At 40.7% G+C, this 21713-nt stretch overlaps 1 protein-coding gene across 1 annotated transcript; it reads right to left on the bottom strand.

The window, feature by feature from the left end:
- Nucleotides 1-2758: 2758 nt before the first annotated feature.
- Nucleotides 2759-3726, bottom strand: rprma (reprimo, TP53 dependent G2 arrest mediator candidate a). Its single transcript, XM_056252171.1, has one exon. The coding sequence runs from the start codon at nucleotides 3513-3515 to the stop codon at nucleotides 3204-3206; it is 312 nt and encodes a 103-aa protein (XP_056108146.1). The 5' UTR covers nucleotides 3516-3726; the 3' UTR covers nucleotides 2759-3203.
- Between the last annotated feature and the right edge of the window lie 17987 nt (nucleotides 3727-21713).

Below are 21713 nucleotides of genomic sequence, written 5' to 3'. Positions count from 1 at the left end.
ATCAGCTGATGGACGAGCTGAAGCTCAGGGCGCCGTCATGTAATCATCACTCACATCTGAAAATAAAGGAAACTTACTGTGCACACTTGTTTTTGGATTAGACACCAGTCTCTGAGATCTACATGTTCCAGGATATTTCAACTCCTTATGACAGATACATTCAACATAACCCACAATGGTTTATTGTATATAGAAGTAGTAGTGTTTATTTATCCCCGTAGGGAAAGCAGTTTGCAGCAAGCTCACACAGACATTTAAAAAAAAACACTGTTGGCATATACAAACAATAATTTAAAGCAGATAAATCTAATTTAGGATAACCAGACCAGCTGACCATCAATCAACACTAGATGAAGAATTTATAAATCTAATTGTTCGGGGGATAAAAGATAGTTTGGACTATCTTTTATGAAGATATGTTTGCAATCAGTGTCAAGATGTAGTCATGCATAATAATCATAAAACAATCACCTCCCTTCGTGGCAGTGCCGTCCCCCGTCGATTGCCACCCTGTAGTTAGGCTCATGACTGGAGAGGACATGACACAAGGAAGACAATGTCTTCTCTATTTTAAGGCCAATTCACTCACCCAGAAACCTGTTTCTTCCACAACAACCATTACAACTCTGAAAGAACAACTTCTTTTCTAGAGAAAATGCTCTGGAGATTTTTAGCATGCCAAAGTAGTCCACTTTAGGATACTTTTAAATACGTGTGACGGGAATAATATAGAATAAGTGAGAACTGAATGTAATGTTTTTTTGGAGACTTAATTGCTTGTTATTTGCAATTAAATGTAAATGTTTTACAATATTAAAATGTATATTACATGCAATTATCTGAATTTAAGAGTGCCCTTTTGACCCACTTAAGTAAAAAGAATACATATAAAATGTCATAATTGTCTTTGAAAAATATGGTTAAAGTGTACTGTTGAATGTTCTCACAAGCACTTAAAAAAAATATATAATTTAATGGCCATTTTGTGCTATGTATTTATGTGCAATTACACATTTGTAATGATGAATTTGCAATTTAGTATATTTAAAATATATTTACTACTGAATAACACTTCAATTGAAATTATATTCAAGTACTTCTCATGTGCTTTAGTAGTCTATAGTCAACACGTCAAAAACAAGTGCACTTCTTTAAAGCATGACAAACTATTATTAAAACACAGTGATTTAAAATGTACATAAAAAATTAGTTTGACATATTACAAAGTGCAGATTTTAAAAGTATAGTTAAGTGTGTTTAGAAAGATAGGGCAACACTTTATTTTACTGTGTACTTTTTTACACACGTAGTTACTATAAATAGTGGATAATTACATGTAACTAACCCTAACAACCCAGGCTCACACCCTAATTCTAACCCAAACCCTATAGTAAGTACATTTTTATTACTCTACTTAAATGTATAATTGCACTGTAACACGGACACCTTAAAATAAAGTGTAACTAAACAGTCTTTTAGTGGCCTTTTATTTCATTATATAATCTGCAAGTACAGTGAGATTAATGCTATTTTGAGTCATGAATGAGTCAATTGATGCTGATTGTGGCATTTTCTCTTTTCTTTCTTTCTCTTTCTTTCTTTTTTTTTGGTGGATATCTGGGGGCTTCAATATATAGATAGAATCATCAATTAAAGCCACTCTAAATATTTGCCTATCTCTCATGAGAATCATCATTGTACAAACCAGTTTTCTCTGTTGAAGTCGCTGCATAGTGTCTGGCTCAGTACAGATGCGACTGATGCAAAATTATTCATTGTGAAGTTAACAAGCTCTCAGCTTTCACAGACACTCTTATAAATAGATGTGTCTTAAAAGTGGCAGGCCTCCTTCATCAACAGCACTCTGCCTGCCCTGGTAAACACATTTAGAAGAGATTTACCCATTCTTGCAGGCTAATTGAGTCTAATCTTTATGGTTTCAACATTATAAAAAAATGACACGTCTATGCTTAAACATTAAAATGAAAACATCATGATTATTGATAGCCATGCTGAAACAGGATGGGCTTTGTTTCTGTCTGATTAAGTGACAGCCAACTGAATTTAATTAGTTTACCTTTGAACTCAAACCACTGATTAATTCCATTTAATTATCCAGACCTGAGCAACAGTAAGCTCATTTTACTTGCTTTTAAAATGCACCATTCAATTTCTTAATTGCACATTCAAACAAATTATCCACGAACTTTAACTAAATGATCATCTGAAGAACGTATAATATAAATTGTGGATAATAAGAGACGACAAAGGATTATCATCTTGTTTGTGAAACCCTTTAGAACTTATTAATTATCTGGTCTGAAAATGGTCAGATGTATACAATTGCCTTATAGAGTCTTATTCATAAATGTCCCCAAATATCTTACTGTGTCTGCAGGATGAAGACTGAAAGGTATATGCACAAACAGATGTTTAAGAAAAATACGTACAGCTTATTGTTCTATGCCATGGTCATTAAAAAGCCATGTATATCAGTCATTGATAGATAGTGACAATAATTAAAAAATACAGGCTAAATGGAAAGTTTTTGCTGCAGCAATACTGTTAATGTGTGACAGACTAAATGTATCTACAAATGCTACACTCTAGATGTCAGAATGAAATATAAAACTAAAATATACAGTAACACATTAGCAAACTATTTTTAATGAAACTTGTTTAAATTAAGATTGATATGTGCAGTTATTACCAACAAAGACTGTTCTGACCCTTAAAATAACACTCATTGCCCAGTGTATTCAGTTGTTTCAATAAGACAATTTTATTCGAAATACGAATTTATTGTATTAAACATGATGCTTTAATCTTGCTAAACAACTAATAATTAGTGCGTGCAGTGCTTACAATGTGTTTTACAGAGATGAGGTCCATAACAAAATAATCAATATGTGCCACAACTCATCTGCGTGTGCACATAGGCATATACATATTTTCTATGACAAATGTAAAGACTCCATGCCTGTATCTGATTTGAGATCTGAGTGGTTCATCTCCTAAATGTCCGCTTGAATGAACAGTGGAAAGGCGTGTGCGCAAAATGGAGACAGTGCGTTCAGTTGATCTCTACATAATAGTTTATTAGCCGGCCAAATAACACTGTGTCCTGGTTTTTAAAGAGGCCATCGAAACACATGTCCATCAGGTGGTCCACAAACTTAATTTCATCATAATCCTCATCATGTCTAGTACGCACCCACGATGACCGCCTCTACCTCTTTGGAGGGTCTCCGGTCCGTTACCAAAAAGTTGATCATCCCTTCCGACTTGATGAGCAAGTTACAGCCCAGGAAAAAGATCCCGAAGACTACGGTGAGGGAGAGGACGCACATCACCGCTATCTGAACTATTCTCATGATGAAGAGGCTCCTTTCATCCGGAGGGGCCGCCGTGAAGCCGTTATCCGTCACCACCGACGAGAGGTTACAACACAAGAGGATGTCCTCAGTCCGGTTGGAGAAGATTCCACTGTCCGTTTGGTTAAAAGTAGTATTCATGTCTACTGTTCACCAACACTTTGAAGAGTCCAAGAATTTAGGCAGTTCCGATTTGGAAGTCTGAACACATGAGAAATTGCGTAAAAAGTGTCCGTAAAGTCAGACGCACATATCCAACGTCTCTTCTTTTGCGCACTGGCGTCCCATGACGCGCTCCTGCTCTGATTCACAGTAACTACACTGAGCTCTTCTGCTCAACATCACACCTGCTCGGTTAAAAGCACCGAAAAAGCCGATGGGAGGTGACTCCCCACTCACAAGTGCATGAATTGTGACGCCACCTACATTAAAACTTGTAGTGTTACAGTCCTCCGATTAAAAAAAATATATAAAAGTTATTCATTTAAAAGCCATATATGTGGATCAGTGATAATTTTCGAGATGATGGTCAAAAAATAATTAAAAAACTATAATAGGCCATGTGAGTTAATGTGATGTGTCTTTGTATTCTAAATGTTTTAAATCATATCATATATTTGTAATATTTTTTTAAATAAACTATTATGTTTATTAAAATAAAAATAAAAAATAGCATTATTGTTGAACCATGATCTTTTTTAAAGAACGTTTAGTGCACTACACTGAGTAATACTGACATCTAGCGTGTGGATAAATAACTGAAAACAGGACTATTTGATGTGTCACTCCTTTGTGGCAACGACGGTGTTAACAGTAAGTAAAAAAAAAAAAAAAAAAAAAAACCTCAGTGATATTTTCCAGTAGCCTATCATCCATAAAACAATGTCAAAGTGTTACCAACATTATGCCTACATTTATTCAACAGGAGCTGGATGCAAAATGTTTCATAATGTCAGTCCACAAAGTTTGACTAATGCAGCTTTGAATCATAAATCACACTGTGTTTGTTCATTTAGGCCAGAACTGGCCCCCCTCTGGTTTCTCCCAAGCTGTGCTTCTCCACTACTGTCACCTGATAAAGTTTGTGGTTTAAAATACAGTTAATATTATCGATTTTATTGCACTGACACTATAAAATGAGAACAAAACCTAAATGAAATCGAGTTGAACGATGACACTATTGTCTTCTCGAGCATTGCTTTACAGCTGAAACTGAATTCATTTAATAATTGATGCACTTTACAGCATAAATACTGTTATTTTTCTGTTTATGAAGTTGTATTGAAATAATATGTATTGTATAAAGCGTTATATCAGGAATCAGAATCAGAAAGAGCTTTATTTTTTTTAGCTTTATTTTTTCTTTCAGCTGTTTGCAATGAGCAAATCAAACAAAAGTAATTAAAATAGCTCAACACAACAAATGTTTCAAGTGGTTTCCCCAAATTCAACTGAAAATGCAACTTTTTATGACTTCTGCAACCTGCCAAAATATGTACCCCCCTCCAAAATGTACAGATGATGGCCTATCATCAAGTGTTATATTTTGTAAATACTACACATCATGTCTAACAGTGGTGAATAGTGTGGTGGCAAACAATTTTACATCCCTGAATAAGAGACAAACATGATCAATTGTCTTTAAAGGTTATTTATCTTCTTGCAAGAAAAGGTCAACAGTCATACAGAGTGCCTGCAGAGTGTGACAGAGAAGGGAGGGCATCCTTTCTTCTTTATAGTTGACTCCCTCTATGTCATCATGAACAACATGTCCCATAACAAACACATTGTTGCATCCTACTAATAATGTGTAAAAGGCCCTTTGTCTCAGTCATACATTAGTGACACATTACTTTTTGTCAAGTCACGTATACAAGGTCATACACATACATACACAGACAAGGGTTAATAGTTCTTTGTTCGATCAATGTAGCAGAGAATCATGGGACTCCACATGCAATCCTCGTGCATTTTACTACCTTAATCTAATTACCATGAATATAAGAAAATGCACATATATAGAACATATTAAATTGCTTCCACAATAGATAATTTCAGACCGTTTTTCAACCTGCTATAAAAAGTATCCCCTCTCCATAATGCACAGATGATGGACTATCAACGTCTCCACTTCCTGCGGTGCCTGAAGAAAGCAAGGAAAGCCCCCCACCACCCATCCTCACCACATTCTACAGTCAGCGGCATCACTGTCAGACTCCTATGATCTTACAGCTGAAGACAGCTAGATCATAGGAACTCCTCTCCCACTAATCTATGACATCTACAATACAAACACACCCAAAACTCTGCTTGCTGTGTATAGTATGACTTGCATAGCAAAGACAAGTCTAGTAATGAATGTGAGGAACAACTCCCACTAAACTGCAGTGTTCACCCCAATGGTCAATAATCTACCCTCTAACTTAGTTAAACCATATGCACTGAAACCAATATCAGTATAATTGTCTATAAAAGCATATTTGAAACAAATATAGCAAAATGTGTAAACACTCCACAAGTAAATATATAAAAAAGATTAATTTATAAATCATGTGTAAATGACATAACCTTGTTATTATGAATGACCACATCCAATTTTTTTAGGACCATACACAATTAAGGAAATCCAGGGTAAAAATGCTGATCTCCAAGATGACAATGGGGCAATCTTCCACAAAATGAACATTGACTGAAGTTGAGCATTGAGGACACACCCAGAGTGCCACACTGGGATTTAAAAAAAGAAAGGGAACACTTTAGTGGTTGCATAAACAACATAATCCTCATCACAACCACATGCCCCACCCGCTACAGCTGTTGCAAACTCAGGAACACCCCCATCCTCAGCCCTGCCAGATAAAGCCCCACCACAACCCATCAGATACAGCCCTCACATCCTCAGGAACACCACAACCACCTGCCCCACCACAACCAGCAGCCTTACCAGCAATAGCCTTAGCCCGCCTTACCTCCTTCCTCAGCCATGCCAAATACACCCCCACCACAACCACCTGCCCCGCCAGCTACAGCCATCCCATCCTCAGAAACACCCCAACCAGCAGACCCGCCTGCTACAGCCATCCCATCCTCAGAAACACCCCAACCAGCAGACCCACCTGCTACAGGTCCACCAGCAACAGCCCCACCACCGACTCATGGACAGCTGTTGCAGAGAAATGTATGATTTATTTTCCATTTTAATGGAAGAGATGTTAATACCCAAGCACACTGGTCTCATAATTATCTCTCAATCACCCTTAATGATTTACATGAGACTATGACTGCTGTATACATTTTATGGACAATGTGGTTACAATAATGTATGTAGTGATGCATTACAAGCTTTGATCGTATTTTAATTGCCACTTATATTTTCCACATTGATTTACTAGATATTTGTATTATTCTTTTACTTCATTATTCATTATTTTTAAGCAGATGTACAGGATGCAGGAAAGAATGCCCATGTCCTCCTCTCTAAAGTAGGGGCTTACAACTTATTTTACTGGGATATTCAACATGTTGGTCTGAACATGGAGCTGGAAAGTGAGGTATGCTGCGTCTCATATGACGCTAAAGGGTGCCATGTGCGTTGGATATAGACGCTTTGGCAAAAGAGTCAGTATATTACGCCTTGGGATGAGAACGGGCTCGAATTACACATGTGATTTTGCACATGTGAAATTTAACTGTGAAAACATGTTAAAAGTACATGTGAAACATGTTTTGCACAGGGGAACCATGTGCTTTTAAAACATTTTCGTTTGAATCCCATGATAATTTCCATGTGAAACATAAATTTACATGTGAAACGGATATAAACCCATGAGATAACGTGAAATGCATGTAAATTCCCATGTGAAACCTAAGATCACATGTAAAACATGTATATTCCCATGTGAAACCCATCAACAAACATTTCTCATATAAATCAATAATTGATGTATGTTAAACCAATATGCACTCCATGTAACTTCATGTGGAACCCATGTACAATCGTGTATACACATAAAATACATGCATGAAACTCAAAGAAGGTGTGTGGCCGACAAGCGGTCATGGAGGTATTCCATGTCGTGTAAGAGGAAAGAAAGTTAAAGCAAATAAAGTAGGCTACATTTTATCAGACTCAAACTCAACCTTTGACACCAAAAGCAAGCCATGACCCTGTTGAGCTGTTGGTATGAAAAGTAAAGGCACTATGCTGTGACTGAGGCACAAGGCACATCTAATAAGTCACATTGAGTAAACAGCAATTTACCACAACAACATGTTCTTAGGGCCTATACACTCAAAAAAATGATATGTTGACTTTACTTAACTTTTTTATGTAAACAGGTTCCACCGGTTCCACATAACTATGTTTCGTTAAACAAACATAATATGTTCATGTAACTTCAACATCATGGAATTTGGTCATTTTAAGCGACCCAATTAAACTCTGAGCTAAAGAGTTAATTAAGTGAATAACTGAGTGATGATTGAGCATTATTGAAGACACCTGATGTTAACAAGCAGAACTCAGAAATTGGGTTTAATATAAGTTCAGTGATTGAGGTCAAATGATTGTGAAATAATGATTAGGTTAAATCACAACCAACACCATCAGATGACCTTTGTTTATTGTTCATCCGGCTGTTATAACTCATGTACAGCAACCAAACAAAATCTAAAGTTAATAAGTTAATGGTCAAGAGCCCAACTAAAACACACACTTATCTCCATAATGGTGACTTAAACATTCCGGTTTTCTCCTTCAGAGATTCTGCTTGTTAACATCAGGTGTCTTCAATAATGCTCAATCATCACTCAGTTATTCACTTAATTAACTCATTAGCTCAGAGCTTAATTGGGTCGCTTAAAATGACCAAATTCCATGATGTTGAAGTTACATGAACATATTATGTTTGTTTAACGAAACATAGTTATGTGGAACCGGTGGAGCCTGTTTACATAAAAAAGTTAAGTAAAGCCAACATATCATTTTTTTGAGTGTATCTATTTTACAACATGAACACACATATAACTGATTCAAATTGAGCTTTATTTCAAAACATGCAATGCAAATGCAAGCAGTCCATACAATTTAGAAAAAAGCCCCATAAATAACTCAACAAACAAGTGATACAAATTAAAACATGCAAAGCATATATTAAAATTAGCCATACAAATGCCTCTAAAATGCAGATGTAGCGGACGTGTGTGTGTATTGTGTGTTTATGCATGCATGTTGTCTCAAGTCCTCTGTGTTTCCTTAAGCAGACTTCCTGTTTGGGATAGAAAAACAAAATCAAAGATTAGAGCAGTACAAACACCAGTCTATCCTGATAAAGAAATGTTTCATTTATTTTCTTTGGATTTCAGGATTAGATCTGTTATTTTCAAGTGATGACTTGGTTATGTACTGTATATTGAAAGTAATCAAAAAATATAAACAACCAGATCCTGTTGAGACCCACAGCATGACCTCCAGAAGCCAGCCAAAACTGAATTCTAAGATTAATCCGATTGTAATTGGACTAGTAGCACAGTTGGAATAATAAAAAAATAAAAAAAGTCACAGGTAACCACATCAATCAGAATGATTTGGCCAAATACGATTCATATTTCATTCGGATTGTAAGGGTGGTCCGATCGAGAGGACATGTAAACAAACACTTTAATGACATATGATGCACGGAACGACCTGTTATTGTTGTTATAGCAGCTGCTCCTAATCCTCCTAATTATACTTGCAGCCTGAGGCTGGCTAATGATGATTGACAAACTTTAGTAAACATGACAGATGACAAACGCATAGAATGCCATCTTAGAATTGCTTTAATGTAGTATTTATTGCTTCCAAATTTTGTTTTAGAATGTTGCAAGTTTTAAGACATGTTTAGAATGTTGTCTTGAGCTTATGTTCACCACAGACCTTATTTCAGCCATTTAACAAAAACCCCATTCAAAAAACCCAATGACTTCGGGACGGTGAAACCGGAAGTGCTAAAATGCTAACTCACTTCCACATTTTGGCCTACAAAGTGATGTCATACCTGCACCACTCTATTATTTTTACGTTACCTCACGTAAACCTCGCTCCAGACCAAGACGATATCAGTCCAGATATCCTGTGTCTGCATCAGGTCATTAACTAGTTGGCATGCTGCTTTCCTATGTGGAGTAGCATATCATAGGCTATTAAAGCTGCCGTCGGGAACATTTTTTTGATCATATTCAGTGAAATCGACACTATAATCCGACAGAACAACATAAATAAAGTGGTTTTAGAAAAAAAACCAGGCTTCTAACTCCACCTGGAGCATGATATTTGTTTTGCAAAAATCCACAGCTCCCAGATCATCGGGTCCAATCAGCACGGGGGGGGGGGGTTGATGGGGGGTTGTGAGATCTGACTGTCAATCACAGATCGGGCACACGCCACCCCTCGCGCACGTTACAATCACATGCACACGCCTGAAGTTCGTGGAAGTTCACGCAGTAACGAAGAGTGATGGCGGAAAATCAAGTAAGCTCATTTAGAGTATAAATGACGTTAGCAATTGCAATCTATCGGTAGATTAGCCAGGACAGCATACCTCCAAATAATCCATGATGTTGATGGATGCTGATGAGACGGGCACGTTCACTGAAAATCTGGTGCGCATGAACTCGGTGGGAGGGTATTCGTTGATAGTGGGGGAGGGCCATGAGAGTTGTAAACATTCAAAATTTTGCCTAAGTCCACTAAATCTGCCAGACTTGCCGACTGCAGCTTTAATGAAAGTATAAATATTAAAGGCCCCCTGAAATCAAAATTTAAGTTTTTAAGCTCTTAGTATGAATATGTTAGCCTTAAGATTGTAAATAAGCTGGTTTGTTCCAAAATAATGACAAAATTCACATTCAGAAGATATAAGCATTCACAACTTACAATCTCTTACTTCTGCTAAAATGGATCATGGATTTTTATGACATCAGCGCAGACTACAGCTTCTCATCACATCTTCTGTCCATTCAAATGCTTTCTAGAATCTAAAGGGTCCCGCCCCCTATGCCATAAATACTACCTGGCCAAAGCGACCGTGGCTGTACCATAGACTGAAAAAAAAGGGGCTGTACCTGTACGTTCGGTAGTACATGTATGCTCAGTATCAGCTGCTCGTGCTCATCAGTTCTCTCAGCACAACATGTCTCAGTTCAGTGAACTGTTGGAGTGGTTTGTTTCGGTCAGGCACGTCCGAAAGCAAGCTGGTTAAGAAAGAAATGGCTAGAATTTATTCACACCTCTTCTATTGAATCCAAAGTATCATCAGCACTCGAATTCGCGGTGCTCTCAAGTACGACTTGCAGTCTGTGGGGTAAACTAAATGCTATTGGCTATTTGAAAAGGGGGAGGAGCCATTCAATATGTCCCACCTTAGCTTTCTGTTTCAGTGGAAATTACGTCAATGCATCATACAAAGCTGTGCGTTCCAAGGCACTTCAGTGGGCCTTTAAATTACAGTAGGAATACATGTTAATAAAGCATTTATTAAAGGTCCCCTGACATGGGGTTATTTTATTATTTTATAATGTTTCCTGGGTTGCCCTTATAATGTTAGTATGTTTTTTAGATCAAAAATAGTCATAATTTAGAAATAAAAGGCTATTTTCCTAGCCTGATTTTAGCCTCTGATTTGAACGCTCTGTTTGAAGGGGCGTGTCTGCTGTGGGATTCAGTGTAGCCAGCCACTGCTGTGATTGGCTGACATGCTTGCATATGAAATAGCTATGTATTACATGCAAAACTTTCTCGAATACTTTTACTACAGCTATTATACGTTTTTACTATTACATATATCATAATTAACGAATCGTGAGAAGTTTTTAAAGTATTTAGATCTATTCCCATCACATAAAATGTTGCCGTGATGAGCATTGAGCAAGCAGATGACAGTCTGTTGATCGCGAGCATGAAGATCTTATCATTGCAACGCAGTTTCTGCACTCTCTCTAATGCTTTCCCCAATGCAAACACGATGGTGTACATACAGTAAGAGCTTCGTTGTGCAGTGTTACTTGCGTCATTGATTTCATAACGAGTTGCCCAGATAAACTCGCGCTGTGTGAAAAGATTGTTCTTTGATCGCTTTCTGTATAATTTGTTCAGAATTTAAATAAGATTATTTTCATCCTACTAAAAGAAACGATGTGAAGTTGATATTTTAGTCACTGGCTTGACTTACTGATGCATAAACAGTATTGAACGATTTTGAGAGAAAGATTAACTTACCTGTCTGAACTTGAACAATTAGGCTACACATCAGAAATTGTTGCTTGGTAGCTCGATCGATTTATTTTCAGACGTTCATTGAGTTGAGGAAACAGTCGTCGGTGAAATGTTTGGACCATACAAAACTTTGGGAAGTTGTGTCGGCGCATTTCCAGAGAAAATAAAATTAACCCATTGTTTCTTCAGAGGCTCGGATGAAGGAACTAAAAAACTACTTTTGTGTTCATTTGTACATCCGAACACTGATCAACTGCCATGCTTCGCTCGTTTGCAAGCCATGATATCTCTCGGGCAAAGCAGAGAAAGGGGAGGTAACCTTTCCTCGTTATGATGTCATAACGAGGAGATTCAAGATCAGCGCGTCTGAGCTGCAGAGAAGAGAAAAATAGCCAAAGCTTGGTTTAAACCGATTGAAAATTCTAGACACGAGGGGACCATATACAGGCTAGGGGAACTAATATTAATGTTAAAAAACCTCAGAAAGTGAAAATTTCATGTCAGGGGACCTTTAACACACTGAGTAACTATTACTATATGTCTAAATAATAAGATATATAAATGTACATTTAAATAGTTTATTAATCATTTACTTACACTTTCTAAATGATCTTATGAACCACTGACAACTCCTAAATAACTGGTTTGTAAATAATGTAATACTTAATTTAGAAATTGATCATTAATAAAGTATGAAAATACAATTATTAAACACATTATTTCTACCATAAAGACTCAGAAGAGTTCTCAAATAAATAGAATTTATTTTGTGAAAGGAGTTTACAGACGAAAATAAAAGTAGATGCTCGACAAGCTTCGTCTCTGAGTTCTTTGGCGTAGGCCTCGTCCTCCGTCAGGGTCTGAATGTTAGCTTGTAGGTCCTGCCTGATGTTAGAGGCAGGGGCGGAGCCTACCCCCCGACGAGTGGACGGGAGCCATCCTGGTGGTGGTGGGGAGGATGGGGGAAAACTTTGCTACGATACCTGCGGGCAACAACATGGAACGGTAGGATCAGTCTTTTATATTCAATGTCGAGCTGTGATTGGTTGCGTGGAATTATAAATTAGTGACGTGCAATGGAGTCTTTCTGGTAGAACTTACGCTTACGCTTTCATAGACATGCTTATAAATCAAGAATAAAGCATTTATAGCTGTATTTATAATAAATAATAAATAATCCTTCTGGGAGAATAGCGTTGCCCGAGCCAGATCCAATAATGTCAGCTATGCTGACTCGGGCCGCCGAGAAGGTTGGGCTCGCGTGGAACCCTCCACCGTGTCCTGAACCGTCTCGGTTGGATAGTTGGTATCTCGGGGCGGGCCGCGCTTGTCCTCGGCACGCCGCCCCAGTGCCCCTCTTTCCCGAAGTCCATGAGGAGGTTACTAGGTCGTGGACGGCACCATTTTCTGCCCGAAACCGGCTTGGGACCTCCTCCTCCCTCACTACCCTTGATGGAGGAACGACCAAAGGGTACGTAGCTATACCCCCAGTTTAGCAGTCTGTCGTGATGCAGCTGTGTCCGGCGACCGCTACCTCTTGGAATGGTGATCCACGTCTTCTCTCCAAGGCCAGTAAGTTCTCATCCTCTCTCGGTTAGTTAATAGGTGAGCTCCAGACCAAAATCGGGAAAAAGCGGCAGGGGCGTCCCCCTGCCGCCGCTTCCTCTCCTGCTAGGCCTCAGCAGCAGCCTCCACCCAAGCCTCAGCGTGGAGCCAGCCGCAAGCAGGCTGCCCAGCCCGCCCCCGCCGCTGCCAGACCAGGTGGCAAGTGAAAGCACAAGCGGCCCTGAGACGGGCAACACAGGGATGGAGTCCAGCGGTACCCACATTTTCAATAAAAAAGCAAATGCCTCTGTTCCTGGGTCCCAAGAGGGCCAGACTGGCGGTGTGCGACCCTGTAAAGCCTTGCCATCCTCAGCCCCCTCTTGTATCGCAAGCCGGCAGCCTGGTGCAGTTCTAGGACCTGACTACGCCTTCTCATGCACCCCCTGACGACTCGTGGAGACAGGCGATTGTTGCACCGCACACTCAGACCCTACTTCGGGCCGCTTCCGAGCCGGGTCCCTGTCTTCCACCTCGCTGCCCCACCGGGGGTAAGTCTGTGGCGCCCCTGGTCCCTCTGGCTCGGTCTCTGGAAGCCTGGAAAGCGCTTCCCAACCTGTCCAGCTGGCTCCTCCGTACCATCAGACTCGGCTACACGATTCAGTTTGTCCAGCACCCACCCAAGTTCAGAGGTGTTCACTACACTTCGGTGTCGACCGAACGGGCCCCTGTCATGCATGCAGAGATCGCACCCTAATGCCTAAGGGTGCGATAGAGCCGATACAGCCCGTACTTCATTGTACCCAAGTAAGGCGGTGGGTTACGGCCAATCTTGGAATAGCGAGTCTTGAATCGGGCTCTTTACAAGCTTCCATTCAAAATGCTAACGGAGAAACGTATTTTCGAATGCATCCGTCCCTGAGATTGGTTTGCAGCGATCGACCTGAAGGACGTGTTCTTTCATGTCTCAATCCTCCCGTGACACAGGACATTCTTGCGCTTTGCGTTCGAGGGTTGAGCATATCAGTACAAAGTCCTACACTTCGGGCTGTCGCCCGCGTCTTTACTAAGCTACTAAGGCCCGCCGGAGGTACCAAAGCATCTGCGCTGCCACCACCAGACTATGAAACAGTTTCACAGTTTTTTCTCAACACTCTAAACACCAAAGTGAACATCGAACACTTCCACACACCAGAACACTTATTTGTTCTGTTGCATCTAGGAATTGTTGAAGCTTAGGCTTAACTTGAAGTGAGTTTCCAGTACTAGTTCAGTTTTAATGTATAATAGGATACACACAGTAGATCCTGTATCCACTTTCTTCATCACTTGAATTACCTCAAAGTTGCTCAGTATGACAATACAGTAAGACAATAAATTTGGCAACTGTTTTTGACATGCTGTTCATACCAGTCGATTAATCAATCAAAGAAAGTTAATCTGCAATTATTTTATCAATCTTGTATATTGTAAAAAATATTAATATTGTAAGCCATTTTTTCAAGCAAAATAAAAAATTTAAATAACAAAAACACTATTCCAGATGTTTATCAACACTGACATGCCAAATGAAAGCATTTCTAAGTTACTCTTTAAAAAAATATATAAACAGCAAAAATATTAAATTAAGACGTTTAGAGACCAGATGGATTGGCAGTGACAACAGCAACAGCTTGTCATCTCTCTTTTTTTTTTTTTTACCAGTTTTGGCAAAGAAATGTTCAAGTACTTGAACATAATATTATGATTATTTAGAGAGGCATGCAGTGGAGGGAGACCTATCCAGATTGTTTAAGATAAGACGACACAAACTTGGAAAGTGTAACGGAATTCAACACGATGTAATGAATCACTTCCTCCAGTACAACAATGTTGTACACAACACTAAGCAGAAGTACAAGCAGTACACAGGAAGGCCTCTTTTGTTGGTGGGCCTTGAACGAACATATTTAGGAACCACAGCAAACAAATATCACACTGAATCTGGAAAACAAATCATTTGGATTTTAAATAAGATGTCTTCAGTAAGCGGCTGCAAATTTTCATTCTTGTGTACTTGATGTTATATTTTTAATATAATTTATGTAGAGATAAAATAATATTGCAATGTTTGTTAGTCCTGGGTAAAATAGAAGAAATAAGAATCCAACATAACAATACAAGATAATTCTTAATAACTTTATAACAAATCATATTTCATTTCACATTTCTTGAGTTTTATTTACCCAACTCAAGTCTGTCTCAGGCACTTCTTCCCCATGAAGTTACATACTTCAGTCAGGTCATCTTTGAAACAAAACACAACACAAAAAACACAGAGCATGCATCTATAATTCGTCATTTACCACACTGTAATACTATTTAGGTAAGTATGGAATAATTGGTAACGCTTCCTTTTACAGTCCTGTTACCCATGTACTTACTATGTACTTATTATAGTAATTATAATTACTGGGTAATAACTAGGTACTAACCCTGAACCTACCCCTAAACCTACCCCTAACCCATGTACTTACCTTATATTAGCCAGTACTTTCTAGGTAAGTACACTGTAAGTACACGTAAGTACTGTACTGTAAAAGGAAGCGTTACCGAATAATTCTGATAGCTATACTTATTTTCTCAGCTATTGTACGGACAATTATTTGGATTGCCAAAACATCCCCTTTAATCCTACTCTGTCATTTTTCAAGAGTTACTCTGCAAACTGAAAAAGACATATTTTGTGATTACATTAAAAAATAATGTTACAGAGACATAAATCAGTGAATAACTTCGTAGTTTTAGTCAATGGTTGTGTAAAAGAAAGGTTTTTTTTTTTTTTTTTTGGTAAGACTCTTAAAGGAACACTCCGACTTTTTGAAACTTTAGCCTATTCACCTTATCCCCCAGAGTTAGATAAGTCCATACATACCTTTTTCATCTCCGTGCGTGCTGTAACTCTATCTGACGCACCCACCGCTAGCCTAGCTTAGCACAAAGACTGGATGTAAATGGTTGCAGCTAGCATACTAATCCAAATAAGTGACAAAATAGCGCAAACATTTTCCTATTTACATGTTGTGATTTGTATAGTCACAGAGTGTACAAAAAACAAAGTCACATGAGACACAGACATATTTTAACCGTATAAATACTGGGAACTATATTCTCTGAAGGCGAAGCACTGCTACTTGGGCGGAGTGATAACCGCAGCACCTGAGACGTGCCGTGGTGAGGAGCAGAGAGCGCGTCTCAGGTGCTGCGGTTATCACTCCGCCCAAGTAGCAGTGCTTCGCCTTCAGAGAATATAGTCGCCTTCAGAGAATATAGTTCCCAGTATTTATACGGTTAAAATATGTCTGTGTCTCATGTGACTTTGTTTTTTTGTACACTCTGTGACTATACAAATCACAACATGTAAATAGAAACATGTTTGCGTTATTTTGTCACTTATTTGGATTAGTATGCTAGCTGCAACCATTTACATCCAGTCTTTGTGCTAAGCTAGGCTAGCGGTGGGTGCGTCAAACAGACTTATAGCACGCACGGAGATGAAAAAGGTATGTATGGACTTTTCTAACTCTGGGGGATAAGGTGAATAGGCTAAAGTCCCAAAAAGTCGGAGTGTTCCTTTAACAGAACAGTAGTCATATTATAATGTGAGGGTGAGGACAATACTCTGAATAGTTAACATACTTTAAAGGCAAAGACTCCACACGTGGTACTGTCTGGTTGTTTGGGATGTGGGACTGTGTCACATGTCCACCTTGAGACATTGCATCCCTTGTTTTGTATGAATGCCCTGAAGAAAGATAATAACAATATGAATAAATAATATGTTTTGCTATTTTGTCACACTCAAAAAAGTTTGATATTTGTAGGCGTCAATGTCACATGCCTGTCCTGTCTTGTGTTGCACATGGGTGTTGTTATGTTGTGCCATGTGCTGTTGTGATTGTTGATCCCTCCCCCTCGTTACCTGATTAGTGTTTGAGTTGTTCCACCTGTTCCCTCTTGATTTGTTCCCTTTTTAAGTCTCCTCTTGTATGCAGTCTTTGTCGGTTTGTTGTCATACGTCTTCCCAGTTCCTTGTCGATGTTCAGAGTCAGTGTTGGTTTCATGTTCATTTATTATGTTTTCCCCCTCGTGGGTTTTTGATTTGTGTTTGTACTGTTTTTGTTATTAAATCCTCCTTGTTTTGCACTTGAGTTCTCTTCCTTGTTTTTGTACTTGTACCCGTGACAGAACGAACCGACCTCTTCGAGAACTCAGCAGCATGGAGGATTTTTGCTGGAGGTATATATATGGATGACGACGACTTGGATTGCCCAGATTACATCATTTCCACATTTGGATCAACCCAATTCTCTCCGATCGGCGGTGTCAGAAGGACTTCGCCAAACCTGGGTTCCAGCGGGGGGTTTTCGGACTTCTCTTCCCCAGCCAAGGAGCGGGAGAGGAGAGATTTTCGGTGGACCCGCCAGGTAATTTTTCGTGGGACCCGGGGAGGTTGTAAAGGAGGAGGAGGTGGTCGAGAGGAGGGTCAACATCACTCTCCATCCTGGCCCCCCTTCGATCCTGGACCCGTGGAAGACAGTTCTGGGCCGGCTTCTCGCCGTCATGGACGGAGGAGGAGGAGACGCCCGTCTGCCCAGCGAGAGACTGCTCACGTCCCGTCTTCCCAGCGAGAGACTGCTCACGTCCCGTCTGCCCAGCGAGAGACTGCTCACGTCCCGTCTGCCCAGCGAGAGACTGCTCACGTCCCGTCTGCCCAGCGAGAGACTGCTCACGTCCCGTCTGCCCAGCGAGAGACTGCTCACGTCCCGTCTGCCCAGTCTGAGACAGAGCCAGAAATCCCCTTTGGCGTGGCCGCCAAAGTTGTGACAGACTATCTGGAGCGTCTGACTCGGATCTTGGAGAGGCCGGTCTCTGCTATGCCTGTTCCTGAGCCGGAGCCGGAGGCAGAGCCAGTGCCTGTTCCTGAGCCGGAGGCAGAGCCAGTGCCTGTTCCTGAGCCGGAGGCAGAGCCAGTGCCAGTGCCTGTTCCTGAGCCGGAGCCGGAGGCAGAGCCAGTGCCTGTTCCTGAGCCGGAGCCGGAGGCAGAGCCAGTGCCTGTTCCTGAGCCGGAGCCGGAGGCAGAGCCAGTGCCTGTTCCTGAGCCGGAGGCAGAGCCAGTGCCTGTTCCAGAGCTAGAGCTCATGTCGGTGCCGGACCCAGTGTTTGTGTCTGTGTTTGTGTCTGTCTTTGTGACCATTTCTGTTCTAGTGTCTGTTCCCGAGCCGGTGTCTGTTCCTGAAAGATCTGCTCCGCCCTGGCCGCCCGAGGGCTCTTTGCCGCCCTGGCCGCCCGAGGGCACTTCGCCGCCCTGGCCGCCCGAGGGCTCTTCGCCGCCCTGGCCACCCGAGGGCTCTTCGCCGCCCGATGGACTATGTGTTTCTCCCTCACCGCCCTATGGACTCTGTGTTTCTCCCTCACCGCCCTATGGACCCTCTGTTTCGCCCTGGCCGCCCGATGTCCCGCCCTGGTCTGTCCCTCCCGTCCCGCCCTGGCTTGCCCCCCCTTGTCTGTCCCTTCAGTCCCTTCCGTTCCACCTTGATGTTTCCTACCTGCCCCGCCCTAGCCTGATGGAACGTCTGGTAGCCGCTCCGTAGGGAGGGGGTTATGTCACATGCCTGTCCTGTCTTGTGTTGCATATGGGTGTTGTTATGTTGTGCCATGTGCTGTTGTGATTGTTGATCCCTCCCCCTCGTTACCTGATTAGTGTTTGAGTTGTTCCACCTGTTCCCTCTTGATTTGTTCCCTTAAAGGGGGGGTGAAACACTCAGTTTCACTCAATCTCATGTTAATCTTGAGTACCTATAGAGTAGTATTGCATCCTTCATATCTCCAAAAAGTCTTTAGTTTTATTATATTTATAAAAGAAAGATAGGCTGTACCGAGTCTTTCCGGAAAAACCCGAGCGGGTGGAGGCGTGCCGTGTGGGCGGAGCTAAATAATCACGACACGAGCGCGCGAAGCTTTTGCGTTGAGAGCGTCTGGAAGCTGTGAGTGGACATCCGAAAATAAACCATGGCTAACAATCAGATAGTAATCCCATGCAGAACAAGGATCTAAACAATACTAAGGGCTCGTTTATACAGAACGCGTTTTTGCTCACAAAAACGTGAGATGGGCAGTGAAATGGGTGAAAACCATAAGGTCTCGAGCGTTTTTTTAAAAATAGAAATGATTTGAACTTGAGCGCAGTGTTTTTAGAACACCATGTCATGCGCGAGTTTTATAACATTTGTGTGTTGTAAACAGACAGACTCGTGGTTTATGAGGACATGATTTATTTTTACAATAAACAAACTGACACCTACAGTGGCCAGCTAAACAAATGTATTTAAACACACACACACACCATACATCGCATGCTCCATAGATATACATTAACTGTATGTGATCATGTTGTTTACTTGCTGTGCTTACACGCCGATAGTTAACAAAGACATTTGAAGCAGTTTTAATCACCGCCTGCGGTTCCAACGCACGACCGTGAACCTTTATCGTTGGGACTGCTCCATCTTTAAGTATTAGGCGATCTGCAAATCCGGCGTTGAACTGGGCCTTGTTTATAAAACTATTACCGTCGAAATGAAGGGAACAAACAAAAACACTTGCACAACTCCGTTGCTGCTCTGGAAAAACAAAATCCATCCACAGGTCCCTTAACGCTGGGTTCTTTGGAAATTTGTGCAGTGATGTCTTGCCCTGGCAACCAAAAACACACTTTTTTGGTGCCATTTTTTTTATTACAGCGCAGCTGACCGAGCCCAGCGCTCTGATGGGCATAGGCGTACTCTCGCACGCACTAGGCTACAGATGCGCGCGCGCCCTTCCGGGAGAAGTGCCCTGAAGACCCGTATAAGGAAATTCCGGCGACTCTGACGTCACACACGCCCGTATTCGAAAAAAACTTTCCGAAACTTGTGACAACCCGGAAGGAGTATTTTTGGAACAGAATTACTCCATCAAACTTACAACTTCATTTTTGAAACTATGTCCATGTTTAGCATGGGAATCCAACTCTTTAACAGTGTAAAAAACTCACTATGCATGAAACAGCATTTCACCCCCCCTTTAATAAACAAACTACAGCTAGTTCAAAATTTCAAAATGCTGCAGCTCGAGTTCTTACTAGAACCAGGAAGAATGACCATATTAGCCCGGTTCTATCAACACTGCATTGGCTGCCTATTAAACATCGTATAAATTTCAAAACATTGCTGATTACTAACAAAGCACTAAATGGTTTAGCTCCACAGTACTTGAGCAAGCACTTAATGTATTATAGTCCTTCACGTCTATAGCGATCTCAAAGTTCCGGCCAGTTGATAATACCTAGAATATCAAAATCGACTGCTGGCGGTAGATCATTTTCCTATTAAGCACCAAAACTTTGGAACAGTCTTCCTACTATTGTCCGGGAAGCAGACACACTCTGTCAGTTCAAAACTAGACTAAAAACACATCTCTTTGACCTTGCATTCACATAATACATTATCGACTTCTATAATTCAATGTTAGGCTGCATAGGTTAGGTCAGCCGGAACTGGGAACACTTCCCTTAAATCCTGATGTACTCGTTACATCATAAGAAGAATGGCATCTACGCTAATTTTAGTGTCTTTGTTTATCCCGAGGTTTCCCCGCAGCCTGCCGGATCCAGGCAGTTTCCAGATCTGACGAAGGACCTTCGCCTGGACCCGATGACAACGCAGTGCTGAAGTGCCAACTAGCCTCTCCCTATGGAGGATCCCTATTCCACTCTACAGATAAAGCGTTGTGGAAATTAGGGTTCACGTACAAACCCAGAAGTGATCAAATATTCTGTATCAAAATTTATAGGCAAGATAAGGCCCCTGATTTAATGATCAAAATTATCATTTTGACGGAAGTGAATCAATCAAAACTAACTTTAGCTGGAAAATAACATTATTCAAGAACCGCTATAAAATCAAACCAATCTGTGTTACCTTAAATTATATTAAGTTTATCTCTGTAAAGCTGCTTTGAAACAATCTACATTGTTAAAAGCGCTATATAAATGAGGATGACTTGACTTGACTGACTTGTTGGGATTTATCTGACCTCAGTGATGTGAGACAGCTAGCAGACGGTCGGTTTAGCCAGTCTGTCTGCTTCCTGGCCTGAGCCCCAATTCATGTTTGAGCTCTAAGACTATGTGCCATATTACTAGAGAGAAGAGCGGCACCACCATGAAGGAGAAAGACTGAATACCATCTCTTTTCAAAAGGTCAGGTCTGCCCCAAAAACTTTTCCAATTGTATATGAACCTTATATTATTCCGTGGACACCACTTAGACAGCCAGCCATTGAGTGAGGACAGTCTACTAAGTATCTCTTCACCCACCGGGTAAACAGGGAGGGGGCCAGAGCATGGTGTCTGAATACAACATCATCATGCAGAAAAACAAATATTGTCTTTCTATGTTTACTTTGATGTGTTTTTGATGTGAACTGCCTCAAACAGTTGTGGCATGTGTGATATAAATATT

Source organism: Rhinichthys klamathensis, unplaced genomic scaffold, assembly GCF_029890125.1.
Source record: "Rhinichthys klamathensis goyatoka isolate OS25496 unplaced genomic scaffold, OSU_Roscu_1.1 h1tg000093l_1, whole genome shotgun sequence".
In the NCBI taxonomy this organism is placed as follows: Eukaryota; Metazoa; Chordata; class Actinopteri; order Cypriniformes; family Leuciscidae; genus Rhinichthys; species Rhinichthys klamathensis.
This window is presented reverse-complemented; position numbering and strand designations above follow the sequence as displayed.